Raw genomic sequence first — 17767 nt, 5'->3', positions numbered from 1 at the left:
AAATATGTAGAGCATCAAACATATTGTTGATAACAGTTTGTACATGCATGCACGCTCGATCGCGCGCACACGTGTGTGTAGTGGTGAGGAACTACTTAAAATAGTGTCATTCTAAACCATTTCGAGCACACCCTGTCGTATCATATTTTTAAAAGAATATTAATAATTTAATAACTTATTTCTATATCCTTCGAGTGTTCAAATCGACATTTCAGGCTTGCGTTTATATCTGTCGGCCATTTTTCATTTTTCGCGTGCGGTAATTTTACTGTTTTCAGACATTTATGAAAATTGTTATAATCTCCTGTTGCATAATTCCATATGTGATGATCCAAAATTCATTTTCTTCTGAAATAAGTGCTCTTCCATTGTGTTTATTGCCATGCTTTGAAGATTTTCACTCCAAGCGTTTTAAAGCTATTCTGGTGGTTCAAGATGTGTGTGTGTGTGTGTTTGTATATATATATATATATATATATATATATATATATATATATATATATATATATGAATGGCTTATTGCAGAAAGGAACCTGAGTCACTTTTGCACAATTCTGAGAAAAACAATGAAAAATCGTATAATATTAATAGTGTAAGAAAGAAATTTGCCGTTGTTGGCTCAAATATTCAACATAATGAATAGTTAATTTTGCAACCCTCAATGCACCCCCCTGCAGTATGCTGCTAGACACAGTGGAGATGAAAAAATTAACTCCGATACCTCAAAAATGTGACTCAGGTCCCTTTCTGCAATAAGCCATTCATATATATATATAAGGTGGCCGCGGTGGCTCAGTTGGTAACGCGTCTGACTACCATGCTAAAGGTTGAAATTCCGCCCGCTTGAAATCCGGGAAATGTAGCTTACAATTTCTTCATTTTCAATTCCACATGTGTTTTGTTTAGTGCTGTAAAGGGGTTAATTTAGGATAAATGCAAATTTAAGGTTTTTACTTTGTCCTTTATATGGGGTCACAAAGTCAAGATTTTGATTCTTCTTTTCAAAATCTTCAATTTTGGGGAGTTTATCGAAAATAGGACAACCCAGGCACCTCATATATTTAACAATTTTCAGAAATATTTATTGCATTTATTGTAGTATAGAATGGAAACTACTAGTCTCAGAGCAAAAATAGTAATCAACAAAATGAAAGAGCATTACTTCTGAATTTTTTATTATTACACCAGTTATAGCAATTTTCATAAACATCTGAAAACGGTAAAAATCACCTCATGCAACAAATTAACAATTGCCGACAGATCTAAACGCTAGCCTGAAATGTCGATTTGAGCACTTGAAGGATATAGAAATAAGTTATTAAATTATTAATATTTTTTTTTAAATATGACACGACAAGGGTTGGTCGAAAATAGTATGAAATTACCCTATTTTAAGTGGTTTCTCACCACTACACACTTGTGTGCGCGCGATACATCCATGAAGAGCTGTGCATTATGAATGGTTGTAGCGAACAATTTACAGTGCGACGCTTCCATTGAATTAAAAGTCCTTCACAGTGACAAGGCTAATGTTTTTGTTCATAAGGAAGTTTATAAACAGAATATGTGACCCTTGTCATCTGATAACTAACTTTGGACAAAAACTGGTTCATAACGTTCCCATAAGTGTTCTGGTGTTCTTCCCTATTGAAAAAACTCTGTAAAAAGTACCTTCTTCCATAAGCAAGGATGAAAAAAACTGTTTATTTAACAAATCCAAGTAGCCCTAAGCATTTAAGGTTCCGTTGATGGAAAATTGACTAACCAATCGTGTTCCACACAGCACGCCACACCATTAACTTACCACCACTAACCATTCAGCTTTGATCTGTCGAAAATGGGTTATCAGATAAAAATCATCGAATATTCTGTTTATAAACTTCCTTATGAACATAAACATTAGCCTTGTCACTGTGAAGGACTTTTAATTCAATGGAAGCGTCACACTGAAAATTGTTCGCGACAACCATTCATAATGCACAGCTCTTCATGGATGTATCCGATTAAAATAATGTGCAATGGCATGCGAACGTCTCTCCATAGACGTCACTTTGATCTCGATGCATTACCGAAGCGCTAAACAAATTTTAAGGCATTTTTCTAACACCTCGAAAAGGAGCAAATTGGTACAAGAATTCAGTCATAACTTTTTACTGGTTAAAGATACGTCGAAAAAACCTTCACCATTGCATTTCTCGTGAAATTCTAGCCCATTTTGATATGTCGCACGATCCCCTTCCCATTTAAAATTCTGAAGTTGAATTCAAGATGGCGGACATCAAGATGGCCGCCGACCGTGTGGGTGGCGTCAATGTGGTTCCCCCTTGGCCTGATAACGATTGGTCATCACCATTTCCATGTTGCGCGCTGCAGTGGCCTTGTACTGGGGGTGTTAAGTGACTTATTGAGCCACCCTGTATATTATATTATCACAGCAAAACTAATGTCCTGTGGTTCTTAATTTTTCCAAAAAAATATATATATTTGAACTTTGAAAAAAAATCAAATTTGAGTATTTTGATTTTTAATTTTAGAGTTGAAGAGGATTTCATAAATATATTTCTTAATAAGGTTTTGCAAGTGCTTTGGACAAGCTTTAAAATAAAAGAAACGTGAAGACTCTACCATTTTTTGTTTTTGATTTATAGTGGTTTGAAAATTGCATTATTTCCCTTACGTATTTTTTTTTTTATCAAATAGTGTCTTTCCTTGTGAGCTTGTAACACTGTAACAAATCAACAGAAAAAAATATTTTTGGACGTATATCATGTGGTCCATTAACATATATTTTTTTCAGCAAAATCCGTGATGGTGAGTTGACAGCTCCTGTATGATTTGAGACGAAATGGTAGTAGATCCTTTGTGCGTTATGAAATGTATAGTAATGTGAATGGTCCCTGCCGAACCTGACGACAGTCGACTTTATCCGTCAGGACCTTACCGGCATGAATTTTGGCTTCTCTCTAGCTCGTTCATCATCCCAGCTCGACTGCCCCAAAACCATTTATTTCAAAAATCTTTCATTTTCATCAGTGAGATCGTTACAGAAGGACGCCGATCAATGTCATCAGAATCAGGTCGGTCTCCATATTTTTACTCACATCTGCTGCAACCGCATCAATGCCAGGTCGGGCAAGATATTCCTAAAAGAGATTTCAGACCAAAGCGACACGCGACACATCGCCGGCTGAATACTATTATATCGTATGTCAATCTACACTAACTTCAAATTAGAACACAGGAGTGCTTATTAAAGTTTGATTTATGTTGATTTGGAAATCAGTATAAGATTTGTACAAACATTTTATTATTGTTATTAATTCACGTCGTTTCGGAACGTGACACACTAACATGTACGGAACACGATAATGTCATCAACTCATCTCCGACCAAATGTGGAGATACGACAAAACAGCATTCAACCGGCGACATGTCGCTTGACAATGAGCCAATCAACAGCAACGTTTCACACTGTAGCGGTATGAAAAGCTGCACAAGCGTGCGTTCGATTGGTGAAATTCGCAAGTGACACGTGTCACGTGACGCTTGTCGCTTTGGTGTGAAATCTCCCTTGGTGAGCTTTCAGACTAAAACGACACGGAGGGTCGTTGTATGAATTCTAATATATTCTTCCTGCTTCTGAAAAATAATTTTCTCCTTTGGCATGAATATTCTGTAGGAGAGTATTTGGCAGCATAGACTTTTAGAAAAAAAGCAATAAAGAAGGAGAATATGTAAACAAGATTGATGATATATTTTATTTATTGCAATGTTACAACCTATTTACAAATATTAACTTATACAATAAACTTAGAACCTTAAAATGTCAATAACTGTTTGTCATTTCGAAACACGATATACTAAATATTACGAAATATTAGAAATTAAATTAATGACTGCGTCTTTATTATCATAATTATTGGCTTAAAATATCTCCAACTTCCTTAAGAATCGGAATAAAGATAATGAAGGTTCTGTATCACAAGACTGTTGGATTTTTTATGTAAGCAACATATATATTTATTTGTTCTCTTTTAAAATTTAATAATAAGATGTAGCAAGAAATACTTACTGCAGGATCATATAATGCTGAAATTTGTGTTTCATGGGTTTATTATATATATCTATACTAAGTACTTGTGTACGTTAAGTATGTATGTGTTTCTTTGAAAGTATTGGAGACAAGTATACTGTATTGTACTATAAGTTATGCTAAAGCAATGGAGGGAAAAAAAGAACAAGATTCGATTTTATAATTTAGAGCTCGATGATGAGTATTTAAATATTGTCTGTTCCATCAGATTTATTTAAATGGTGTTTCTGTGATTCAGTATACTGCAGTGGTGAAAAATTTAGTGCTAACAAGAAGCTATTCAATGTGTGAAAGATTTAAATATTAAAATAAAAAGTTTACGAGGTGTTAATAGCTCGCAGTCAATAGTAATACAGTGATCCCCTTGGTTGATGTATCAACAATCATAGAAATCATAGAAATTTATTTATTTTACTTTGGACCCTGTAAATGAATAGCTCCTTGAATATAAGTATCTTTTATGATTGTAAGACGACATAAATATGTAATATCGTAACCTTGGTTTATTTTCTTTCGCTTATATTGGAAATATTAGCTATATATTTTTACAAATTAAAATTTCTGCCTAAAACTAAATTTCTATTACTTGAAAATGGTCCGCACCGAAAGATTTCTATAATTGCCTTTGGTTCCTATATTATCTAAATGTATTGGCTATTCTTTCAACAGACGAAAATCTTGTTGAGTCGGACTTTCTTTCTAGGCACAGTACAGCAATTCTTGAAGTTGTAAATTCATATCATAAGTTTACTTAATTTTATTATATTTTTGAAATTATATGTTGCTACATTGAAGGCTATTACTGACTGAATAACGTTTTTTCACTATGTGTACTAGAAGATGTAAAATTCATTTCAGTATTTACTTCTATTTGGACGTTCCATGTACAATCGTGTTTCGTTCGCGAATCACATTTTTCTAAAAAAGGTTAACATACATACTCTTACTAAAATTGACTATTCTCTGCTGGTCATGTTCATCCTGTTAGTTTTCTAAGGAAGGGATGAAGATGTTTTAGTAACAAAATGGAAATTATTTTATTGAAGATTTAGTAATAGAATCAGTGTGAAATGGTTTGCCTACAGTTTAAGAAAGTGACGAAACTTGTCACTTGTCATTTATTTGATAGAAATACCTCCGCTCATTGTAAGATATGTACAGTAAAACTTCCTTAATCCGGACTAATGGGGGGGGGGGGATAAGTTGACCGGTTTAACGAAAGTCCGGATTAACTTAAATAATCTAAACGAATAGTAGAAAGTGCATTAAAACTCCATTTATAGCAAGAAAACACGTTTATTATGGTGTATTTAAAGGACATAGGCCTAAATACACTATACAGTACAGTAAAATGTAAAGCAATACTGTGCATAGAATGCAGTACGTACATACGCGATACCCATATTATGATGATGTTCCCGACGGACCTGGCTCTGCATCACACTTTTTTTTTGTCTTTTGCCTGTCCAGATTAAGCGAAGTCCTGATTATGGAGTCCGGATTAAGGAGGTTTTACTGTACAATGTTCGGTATTGTAATTTAACTTTTCAAATTACCATTTCTAGCTTGGACTTAAGATGGGTATAAAATATAAATTTGGTGGAGAATTTACTAATATAGCACATATATTTTTTGGAAAATAAACTCGTATTTCTGAAAATTTTGCTAAGTATTGTTCGTTAGTTGGATCATCAAATATAAATATTTAGGATCCTATTTCTCACAGACTTCTATTTACCAGAGCGTTAATGATGGTTTAATTGGATGAGACCACAGACGTATAATGGAAATCGCAATTTACTAGCTGGAAATGTAACAGAAAAATGCGTTCGGCGGCCATACTATTAGGTGTCTGTTAGCTATGGAGGCTTCCCCGATGGCGCAGTGGAGCGTCAACACATTGTAATCAAGGGGTCCCGGGTTCGATTCCCGGTGGAGGCACATAGTGGTTCGGATCCCACTTTAAAAAACTGTAGGTCCAGTCCCGATTAGCCTTACTGTGCATAAAGTGGACTTAAAACACCAACTCAATAACAATAACAATGTTAGCTATGTACTCTTTGAAGTCTGCCAGAGTTTTTCATATATGTCTGTAATACCAGGCAGGCAATGATGGGGCTATTATTCGAAACGTGCGTTTTCATCTCGTATTGCTATGGGTAGTGGCTAGATGGCAGTGATACCACAGAAATTATGTTGTCACTACCATGTCTGGTATTTTGTGTCTTCAACATGCTCTATCATAAAATATGGTTATCCAGTCTTATTTTGTGAATAAACTTTCCAAACTTCTGTTTAACAGCAGATATTCAGTTTGTTTTTTGAAACCTCCCATAAAGCGACGATCGAATGTAATTTATAAAATTCCAATATAATTGCTACAGAATGTATGTTTTGAATGCTGTATAGGCGGAATTGACCACATATTTTATGGTAGTTTTTCATACATATTTGATTAAAATATCGAGTTACACTCTTAAGGGGAACAAAATTTGTGAATGTTGTATGAGTAAAGAAAAATATATAAACCCAGACACAAAAAGTTTTTAAATAAAATTCAAAATAAGTTTCAGATAAGTATTTTTGGTGATGCTGCAAAAAAGCAACATTAGGAGTTGCTATCAACATTTACATATATTATCGTACGTATATACATAAAAATATCATTTTTACATTTTTGTACAACACACTACAGTACCTTTTTATATATTCAATATTTTAGAACTCTTAAACAGTGCTTTGTACTTCGAAGAAGAGTGCTGATAAAATTTTCATGCATAAATTTATGCGCATTTTCTATGAACAGTTAGCACAAGCCCTTGGTTCCTATAAAAATTCAATAAACAATTCAAAATATTGTTTCAGAGCTTATCTTAAAACTACAACAATTGTAGTCCATTGATTTCATATAACAGGTAACAATACCAGTTGCAAAGTAATAAGGGGGGTCATATGATAATACATGTTGTATTTTGAAAATAACATATTAGAATCTGAATAGTTAATTAAAGATCTTATAGTAGTTCATAAATGAAGAAATTTTGATTATAATAAATAGTTCTGTTTTGTTCGTTATAAATACAGATATTCCATGTTTCATTCTACAAATCAAGTTCAATATTTAAATGGGTGTGTTTTAGAATGCAATGCCAAACATACATGAAAACTAGAGGCTACTGTATCGATACAGTAAATAAGAATAATAGTTCCGTCCCAATCTCAATTACTGAGATTTTTTATTATTGTTGATTCGCTAAAGACTGTTCTATTCTGAGTAAATATCTAATGTTACAATTGGAAATGAACTCAAATCAATAACCATTTCTGTGTAGGATCTATTTATATATATTCATTCGAAAGGTGGAAACAGAACACTTTTCTTTATCCTTCTCGGAAGCTACTAACTTCCGCCACATCTTATGCATGTATATTCTATTAAATTCATTGTAAGGTTATCAGTAAAGAGTATGGTCATCTACCTTATGTAATAAAATCTTTAATAAAATGAATATTTGACAGAGCATGCATATTCATTCATAACATATCAATGGAAATCATTTCTAATCATTCATATGTATGTAACTAAGTAATGTTTCTACATTTCTAATGCAAATATATCTTGAAGGCTTAAGGTAAAAAATCTATTGTAGTCACTTTACGCATCATTAATCATTCTAATTGCCGATAGTGGCAGTAAATGAAGCTCATTAAATATATTGATACTGTCTGTTTGGTAAGTTGGGAAGAAGCTATTTTGATTGAAAGAATTTCTATTTGTAGTATTTTACTTATTTTACTGACATGCGCCTCTTTCAAGAGATACTAGCACTATTCGCGAATGTCCTTCAGTCAATAGACGGCGTGGTGATCACAGTCATTTTCCCCATTACTCATATATATTTTCAGCAAACGTAGGAATTAATTTATTTCTATTTCAATCTAGTGATTGACAACTATTTCATTTAGATATTGACCAAGGTAGAAATTTATAAGCTGGGTCCGTCCGAGATATTCAGCTAGGTAAAGTCATGTGGAGGCTGTTAAATTACAATTTTAACGGTATCGTGCAATTAATTTCTTACATATGCGCTAACTTACGTTGAATTAATTATGGAAAAACCATAATTATGAGAGAGGCACTCCAGAATTGTCGCTATATGCAAATCATCCCCCCCCCCAAAGTGTCGGACGGGCCCACCTCTAAGTTTTCCACCTTCGGCATTGCTGCGTTTGTCCAAATCACGAAATTTAATAAGTTACTCGTAATAGAATTGACACATTTGCCGCTACCTATATTTTAAAATATTTAAATAAATATAATTATTGTAATGGAAGGAAATAAGTTATCAAAAATCATATTAACTAATTTATGTACCATAGTTTTAAGTACCGATGAACGTAGAATAAACTCTATTGCTCATAATTACAACAAAGTAACTATACACTCAACTCCCACATTACCGTTCAAACTTATAAATTATCGTTATTTAGCTACGTGTTTTATTTAAGGAGATTATATAAAACACACTTAGTGTCATACGTCCAAGTTTGTAAATATACCACACGAATGCAGCAAGTTCATCTTAATATCATAGTTCCCAGTACTCCTAACTTTACATTTTTCACCCGTATTTTTTAATGCAATGAAGTACAGGGTTGAGTCTTTTCAACACTGGATGTTCAATGTTTGGCTACATTTTAAAACGTTCTTTGGAAACTTAAGGTAAAGAACAGTTTATATTACGGAAAAGTATATTGTTTGCACAAACACGTTGTACTTCTTTGATATGCAACTTGTTCACTGATTTGTTATTTATATATTTTCTTTGTCTGTGGCTGCACAACAGTTCTTAGATAGCTTTCGGTGCATTATTGTTCCTCCGCGTCGCCATCTTGGTCTGGTTCGTCTTCGCTTTGGCTCAATGCAATGCCATTTTGGATTCGAGATGCTGTTAACTCCGCCCACTGCTGCATGTTGTTCTGGGCTCCATCTTTCATAACGCTTAATTTTGGATTCATTTGTCCCAGAGACTGAAAATAAAGGTTGTAATAGTTAATTGAATTTAGCCAAGGGTGTCTCTTGCGTCTGCTTCGGATGACGACAGAATTGTTTAGATTTGAACACTTTTGAAACTTTGAATGAAATGAAAGTGAAAAATAATCATTTCACATTGACCTGCAAATCATTCCAGATTGTATTTTAGGAGATTAATGTAAAGATGGAATAGATTTAGAGAAGTAATGGCTCAAAGAATAACATAAGTCTTTGATGCGTATTCAATTAAGAGGAAACTAAACTAACACTAAAATTAGTGGAATAATTCAACCAAGACTAAGCTTGAGGAAGTATAGTAATAAGATGAGCCAGCAATATAAATTCTGTAAAGTTGTGATTTTAGCTCTGGCTAAATTACAAGGTGCCCAATAAGTCTGGAACCGCAGGAGAAAGCACATTCAAAATCTTTTCAGTGTTCCCGTTGGCTTGCATACAAAGGAGAAGGCGACAAGTTAACTCATTCAGAATTCTTTCGATTACCGTGTCGTAATTATCTGACATGCCTCCACAATGAATTGTTTCAGATGGAGAATACTTTGAATTTTCACGGTTTTCAGGTTCCCCTCTCCTCCCAAGTAAAAATCGAAGTGATGAAGGCTCTTGGGAGGATATCGACAGGTCAAAGCGATTGGGGAAATTTTTCATAAAGGTAACATAGCACTGCACTGCAAGGGTGTAAAGCGCATGGACGTAATCATGTATATGGTTCCAACCCTTTGGAACACTGTATTATTTACCTTACTTCATAAATCCATAGATCCTTACCTGATAGAGCGGCAAGCAGATGTCGCTGATCCATCGTATTTGCAATTCAGGCAGTTCGTGCTCCCTCTCACGATCCATGAGAGCCTGCGGTTGGATGTGGAGCTCGTGGCGTTCCTTGTCACCCTGAACGAAGAACTCCGTCGTCACCAAATGGGCCACACGCTGCTGCACCTCCCAAGGCTTGGTGGAGGCAGCGATGTCGGATGCCGTCATCAGCATGGACCGGAGGAGCTCCCTATGTTCGTCAAGGTCCCAACTGTACTCGTGGTTCTCTATCAAGGAGAAGAACTGCGGCCGCAGCCTGGAAAGAGAAACAGACGCCCTTGGTACCTGAGGTTTCCTTATATTTCCTAATTAGTTTTCAAACAAGAGATTGCTGGAATGAGAGTAGTCCATACAAGTTCACCGACATAAATCTCTTATGCTTTTAATTACTAATCAGATTGACAAACTGCATTCACAAGAAGAGACTGTCACAGACTACTAGATGCTTCAGCCTTGTGTTGGACCTCGACCTCCTCAGTAATAAGTGTCTATGATATTCTGTCCTTTCTCCAGTATCACCCTCAGAATGTTGCCCCATCATCCTTACTTTCACCAAAGGTGTGGGTATGGAGTCCAGGATACTTTTTTCGAAATAATATAATTAGTTTATTCCATTTTTCATATTCATGATTATATATAGAATGTTTCTCAGTTATTGGCCCCATTATAGGTGCACGTATGTCATTCATTCCTCTTAAATGACAAACTTTTACCTTCAAAATTCTCTGAATAATAACGGTTTCAACTCATCTTTCATATGGACAAGTTGCTGTGTTCATGTCTTAGTAAGTTATCATCTATTACCATTTTTGGAACGAGATTATTGTTTAGATTTGAACATTTTTGAAACTTTCAACAAAAAGAAAGTGAATTTCCATTATTTATATTTTATGAGACTAATTTCTCAAGTCAGACACCTCTACACGCAAAAGATTTATACATACTTAAATGGACTAATAGGCAAGTTGAGGCTCAATAAATCTACCACCCTCTTCACTTTATTTCTGTTTTACATCTTCTTTTCTGGGGTTGCAGGAATACATCAAGTTACTTCCTTTGCTACGGCACGGTTCAGAAACTGTATTGAAATCAGAGTCAAAATTATCACCTCTGAAATGTCTTGTTTCCATGTATTTCAGTCTTCTGAAATTGAGTTTACTTGCGTGCGTCAAGTTCTCTTCCTCAACTGTAACATCAAATAAATAATGTTCAAATTTAGTACTATTTGCGTTCGTAACTTCGGGAAATTAATGCCATTTCGTTAGGTACGTACATATTAACATGACTGTTTCCATATAAATATATATTTGGTTCTAGCTTTTCAGCTATGCACCAGTTACATTTGTTTTTACATTTCATAATTCTACAATTTCATAATTTTATATATTCATTCTCCTCCACGACAATGCTCGTCCGCATGTGGCAAATGCAACTCAGGAACTCCCGACGACCTTCCTTGGAAAAAACTACCACACCCCCCTTACAGTCCTGATCTTGCCCCATCTGATTTTCATTTGTTCCTCCACCTTAAGCCATTCCTTGCTGGAAAACATTATGGTACTGACGAAGAACTGAAACGTCCAGTTTTCCAATGGTTCTCCATTCAGGCGGAAACGTTCTATGATAGGGGTATAACGAACTTGGTATCTCGCTACGATGCGTGCTTGAATTCTTATGGCGATTATGTGCGAATGTTGTACCATGTATATATTTTCACCCCTATAAAGGTCATGATATTACTTTTTTATATTTTTCATTTTATTGCGTGATGGAACTTACTTTCCGAATGACGTAATATATAATATTTTCTCTTCTAATATAATTGGTAAGTGTATATTTTTATTTTCATAGTCGGATTCCTCAAAACTGATGACAAGGCGTATGTCTCATTATATCCTGGTTCTTTTAGTTCTCTCAAGAAATAATCACTCGTATTTTGTTGAGATGACATTCAAATATAATATGTTCAAGTTTTTCTTCAGTTGCACCACACTGACAGCTTGGTTATTGCGCAATCTTCCTAGAGTATACGTTTTTTGGGGTAAGGGTATAATTTAGCCGACATGACTTGATAGCCAGAGATTCAATCGAATTGAACATTAAAACTTTACACACTTTGCAAAATAAATTGTTGGTTGGTTGGCGAGAAATATTTTATCAACTACTCTATAGCATCTTTGCCTTTAAATGCATTCCTTGTGAATATATCTTACAGAAAGAAAAACGTTTACTTTGTACTGTGGTATGTTCCATTGCTTAACTTTCACTAATCTGTGTTGGTCATTTCCATTGTACAGAGTGATCACAAAGTCCCATTACCCCCTATCGCGTGTCCACATCGTCGTAGATGGTCGCATTGTATTAATGTGAGATCATGGCAGAGGACAACTCGGAGGTAGTGTGACTATTCGTTATGATTTAGTCCAAAGTGTCTGTATGTACACCATCGTTTTCATAACAGAGTATGATTCTCCGCCATGTACGATGGCGATCATCATGATCATCATCATCACGCATGATTTAGATGTAGATCCTGGAACAATAAGAAACAACAATTTATTAACATCTATGTAATACATAGGGGGTAATGGGACTTTGTGATCACTCTGTACACTCGAAATCGAATGAAACGCCCCCCCTTACGGTTATGCAACCCGGAATTTAATATCATCTACTTTCGCCAGGAATAGCAGCTCGCGAGAAGCGTAGTGTTTCCAACTCTTGAATCTAGCCATAGATTCACGCGACCGGGTGGAGATCTTGCTTTCCTCTTGATTTGAATTTAACGGAGAAGAAGTTTATTTTGAGAATGTCTCTGGTAATAATAACAAGTGTTATTGACATTTATGCTTGAGTTTTTTATTATTCTTTTACCACTTCCGAACGAATATGTGAAGATTTTTTTTTTCATTTTGCAATAACGCTTTCGGCATTTTTCCTTCAGAGTTATTCTTTTTGTTTTTAAATTTTTGGCGACATCTGATTTGGAAAAAGTTCCACGAAGTTTGTTTTAAGTGTAAGTGCATCTGGACATACAGTGTAGAGTGGGATTCGAACAACAAATATGAGCTTCCGTCGCGAATCGAACCAGCGCTCCTTTCATTATGTTTTCTTTCCACGTTTATTAAAATTTGCTTCCTTCAACCTACTTCCGATTGTCGTATATTTCAATTCGTATTCCCGTTTTTTTTTCATTTGCATTGTTCGAGCCGTGATAACTTTCTCTCTTAATCTGGTTATTCGAATACTTTTATACTTAATTTTTTTTTTCCTTTTCTCGATTTTCCCTTCGCACTCATTACAGATTTCGGTATCGCGCTTTTCCATATTTTCGGTAATTTAATTCTTTGACTATTTTTAATTTGCCCTTAGTCCGAATCAAGAAAATATGTTAGGAAATGTTTCCCGTGTAAATCTTATTGTATGGTGGTGTAAAATTGATGCCAGCTTTTTCTTGCGATAAGGGTTTTGAAAGTGCAAGGGTCTCATTTATTAACCATGGTGGGAAGGAGGGGGGGGGGCCGAGGGGTGCCAGAAACCTTCCAGTCGGAATATGCCTGAAACGAAAAGTATAGATCGACCACAACGAAAAAAATCATTGGGACGAAAAGTACCCGCGCAGATCTCCCTTCTTCCCTTCAGTTCGGGCCATAAGGAAGCATGGTCCACTCTTCCCCGCCCCTCCTCGCGGGAGTACGGTGCACAGGAGTCGTGGGTCTGCGCAGGTTGTTTTGCTTGTGGTTCCACTCTTCCATCAGCATGTGGGTGCTGAGAAGGCTATGCTATCTGCGAGTGAAGGGGAGGGGGTGACGAGCAACACTGCCACAGCGAGTCGCTGTAAATGATTTTATTGTCTGTGCTGGGTGAAACCGGTTCTTGGTGCTCCTACACTTTTCCGATACATTTCTGCCAGCCTTTCTAGCGAAGCGAGGTCATATGTTCCAGATTCGAACTCTGGTCAGGCATGAATGTATCACTGAGTTTGTCCCGTCACAATTTTATAAATTGATAATTCATCCGTATTATCGCGATTAACTCAAGAGGCAGAAGAGTGATGTAAAATAACCGAAATAGAAATTGATGCATTTGTGCCTGGTGCTAGTGTAACGACGAAGTTAACTCTTTATAAATAATGAAATAGGTAGCCCTTGCGCTCAAATACACTTATACCTTGGCACAAAAAAAATCTAACTTATCGCTGATCTCTTACTACATTTGGAATACAGCCAAGAGCGATGTAAAGCAATGCAATTACATTGTGAATGTTTCACATCCTATAGTCTTTCTTTTTCTCGTAGCGGGGGTTCATTCATTACAAATATCTAGGAATGGATTTAGCAGCAATCCGTGATATACTTAAATATCATAACATGCTGCGTAGCCAGGGTTCTTGGGTCCTAGCCTCTGATAATGAGTTTTTCTTTTTCGTTGTTTCTTCAATCTTCATCAATTTCCCTGAAGCATCATTCATCCTCTGTCGCCATTGGCTATATGTAAAAGTTGACATAAAATTAGTAAATTTTGAAAAGAAAACACAAGGATCTGCTTTTCTCATAGCTCGCCAAACATGCACATTTCTGTATTTTATGCTTTCAGCGCTATCATTATTCTTGGCAGGCAATGGAATTGAAGCAACTCTCACAACTAACGTAAACTACATATCACTCAGGCATGACAATTCTCGCGGGCAAAGTGGATTTTTTTGGCACATGGTAGCGCAATAACTATCTTCTGACCTAGATTTAAATCCGTACTTTTTATTCCAGTTGAGTGATTGACTCACAATTTTGCCATTGATGGTTTGGGTTGTATTTGGGTTATACGTATTGTGTTTTTGGTGCGCTAGGAAAAAGCAATCCCAAAGGTTCGCACTGAACAGAAAATTGTGTGCTTTTCCTCTCTCTCTCTCTCTCTCTCTCTCTCTTCCAACTCCGTCCCTCTCTCTCACCCCAAGTCCCCACTATTTAGGTAAACTGTTGTTAGAAACATATTTTCCGAAGAATATCCACATTGAAAATAATATTCCCCAATTGTTTTGATAGGGCATTTCTATTGCTCCGAACGAATTATCTCCGTAAGAGGACTAGGGCCTCCCCTATGGCGCAATCGTAGAGTCGTCACTTTAATCAAGGGGTCCCGGGTTCGATACCCGCTGGAGGAACATAGTGGTTCGGAACCCACTATAAACTGTAGGTCCAGTCCCAATTAGCCTTTCTGTGCACAAAGTGGACTTAAAAAAACAACAATTCAATTCAATTCAATTGAATTATCTTATCAATATTTTTAAATCTGCATGCACCTGCTTAATTTAATAGATTATACATTTATATTCATTGCGGGCAGAAATGTGCGAGAAAACAATGCATTTTTTTCAGGGAATGCATGAGTCAATAATAATGTATATTTTACGGTATATACTCTTTTATATTGCATTGATTCAATAGTATCCTTATTTTCTAAAGCAAGCGTGAGTTTCTTTGCACACACCACGCAGGCCCTGCTTGACGTAAATCTCAGATGCAGTAACTTCACGGTTGCCTTTTGCCACCACGCTTTGGCTTTGATTCGAGCCCCGGTGGGTGCTTCGTTCGAGATCCTGCAACAGTTTTACTCGTATCTATGCCTTGAGCATGCCACTTGCAACGGAACCAATAAAATGAAACTTTCTGCACCGGAATGGGCGTGAAACTCTACATGCACCAATGATAAGGTGTTTTCAAGAGGCATGTGCCACGTGCAGCATGTCCCTTCGGTCCGAATGTTCCTTTACGATATCATTTCATCATGCCTTACTTTCGGAATTTACAAGAGAGAAGATAGTCCGCATGTTCTTGTGCGGCGGATCTGCTGCACTACAGATTGCTACGACCCTTGGTGTGGACGATTCATGCGTCAGGCGTTGGATTCGGTGTTACGAGGAAAAAGGGGACCAAGGAATGAAGTGAAGACCCAACAAAGGCCGGCCGAGGAAGGCAACCAGGGAAGAAGATGCAGGCATCATTGAGATGAGCGAGGGCAATCCCTTCATGGCTACAACGAAGATTCGCCAAGAGTTGAAACTGGAGTGCAACAGTTCGGCACCGTCGAGCGACAAAGAAAGAAGCAATGATGCATTTCCATCACGAAGCACGGATCAGTTTTCTTTACAATATTTACCAGCTCCTCAAGAGATTTGGCAGAACGTAATTTTGAGCGACAAAAAAGTATTTTCGTCTAACGAAAATGGTCAGGTTTATGTTTGGAGGCGCAACAACACTCGCTACGGCCCCGAGAACATTTCTACCCATGCTAGGAGTGGCAGGATATCCGTGGCGGTGTGGGGATGGATCAGTTCGTCTGGAGTAGGTGGATTGGTGGAAGTGTCCTCGAGAATGAATTCGCAGGAATACGTCGCAGTGCTGGAAAACCACACGCTTCCCAGCGTGCGAGAGAGACACCTTGAAGATGAGATTTCGCACGTGACTTTCGATCAAGACAACAGCAGCGTCCATACATCGAAAGCGAACACCACCTGCTTTAATCAGCACCCAGGAATTTCAAGAGTAGATTGGCCAGCGAAGTCTCCCAATCGAAAACATTTTCACGTGTTTGATGTTTGGGAGAGTTTAAGGAGAAGACCAAACATCTGCTCGTGAAATCCTTGCCTCGTCGACTAGATGCAGTGCTTGAATCCAACGGCGGGTGGACACAGTATTGAAACCCCGCACGGTTTAACCGATGTTCTTTGCTACATCCCAGAACAAAACTAATTACACACATCTCCTTATGCAACTTATGTTTCCAATTCTTTTTTATTGATACCTTGGTGCTCATGGTTACTTTTTCACACACCTGCACCATTATATTATATTCTATAATATTAATATTCACATTATTGACAGATATGATTCACATGAAATTCAAATGCGCAGCACACATGCATCCATTCCTAACACTTAACTATTAGTTACATTACACCTATCACGTTGTCACAGTTCTAAATCAGTGGTGCCCAGGGGGAGGGGCATTATGGCGCAGACTGTGATGGAAATTTGACTGAGTAAACAGGAACAAGTTTAATTACGTTATCAATTAGCCATTGCTGTTATACAAATAGTAATTTGTAGATTGTCAGGGGAATTGTTACGGGTAATAAGTAATATTGGTGGGGGGGCGATATCCAACTCTTACATATTAGGCCTTAGATTGATAGGGAAATTATGGTGGGCGATTAATGAAGTTAGTGGGATTTTCAGGTAGCTGGATTGATAATTATTTTGGGGGCAGGGAATCCCAACTCTTGTGTATTACTATTACGTCTTAGATTGCTTTTTTGGAGAGAGCAATATCAACAGGAAGTCTAAAATTGGCATGGAAATTTTGTTGGGAAGATTGAGTATTAAATTTGAGGTGGAGGGGAGGGGAATGAAGTTTTGATAAAGTGTTATGTCTTAGATTGTGAAGGGACTCGAACCCGGAACATTCGGTGTCTGGATCGTTAGTCCACCACTAACCGCGCTTGGCCGCAGAGAAGGTTCTCTTTGGTGGCCAAGCGCTTTAAATGGTCCACTTCCGAAACCACGAAATTTCCGGGTTCGAGTCACGGCTTCAGTATTGGTATCATGGTGTCAATTTAATCTAATCGTCACTCATCCTCATTAGCCGAAAGCGGCAGAAGAGCGACTTAAAATAACAAGAGGTACAAAAACAACTTTAACCCTCTACTAATTTCTGATCAATAGATGCGTATTAGCTTTGATTGTTGACTCTTTAATGATGAGCTTACGATTATTATTGTTAATATGGATTGCCATCCATCAACAGAAGGA

General features: G+C 36.8%; 1 protein-coding gene across 1 annotated transcript in view; it reads right to left on the bottom strand.

The window, feature by feature from the left end:
* Window positions 1–8321: 8321 nt before the first annotated feature.
* The window catches only part of LOC145987318 (dual 3',5'-cyclic-AMP and -GMP phosphodiesterase 11A-like), a 219956-nt gene continuing 210510 nt past the window's right edge, over window positions 8322–17767 (bottom strand). The window contains exons 16-17 of the mRNA XM_083121842.1: window positions 9915–10215; window positions 8322–9124 (exon numbers count right to left, since the gene is read on the bottom strand). Of these exons, the coding sequence (XP_082977968.1) occupies window positions 8963–9124; window positions 9915–10215 (463 nt within the window). The 3' untranslated portion in view covers window positions 8322–8962. The remainder of the gene's footprint in view (window positions 9125–9914; window positions 10216–17767) is intronic.

Source organism: Lepisma saccharinum, chromosome 1 (genome assembly GCF_977018435.1).
Source record: "Lepisma saccharinum chromosome 1, izLepSacc3.1, whole genome shotgun sequence".
NCBI classification, from domain to species: Eukaryota; Metazoa; Arthropoda; class Insecta; order Zygentoma; family Lepismatidae; genus Lepisma; species Lepisma saccharinum.
This window is presented reverse-complemented; position numbering and strand designations above follow the sequence as displayed.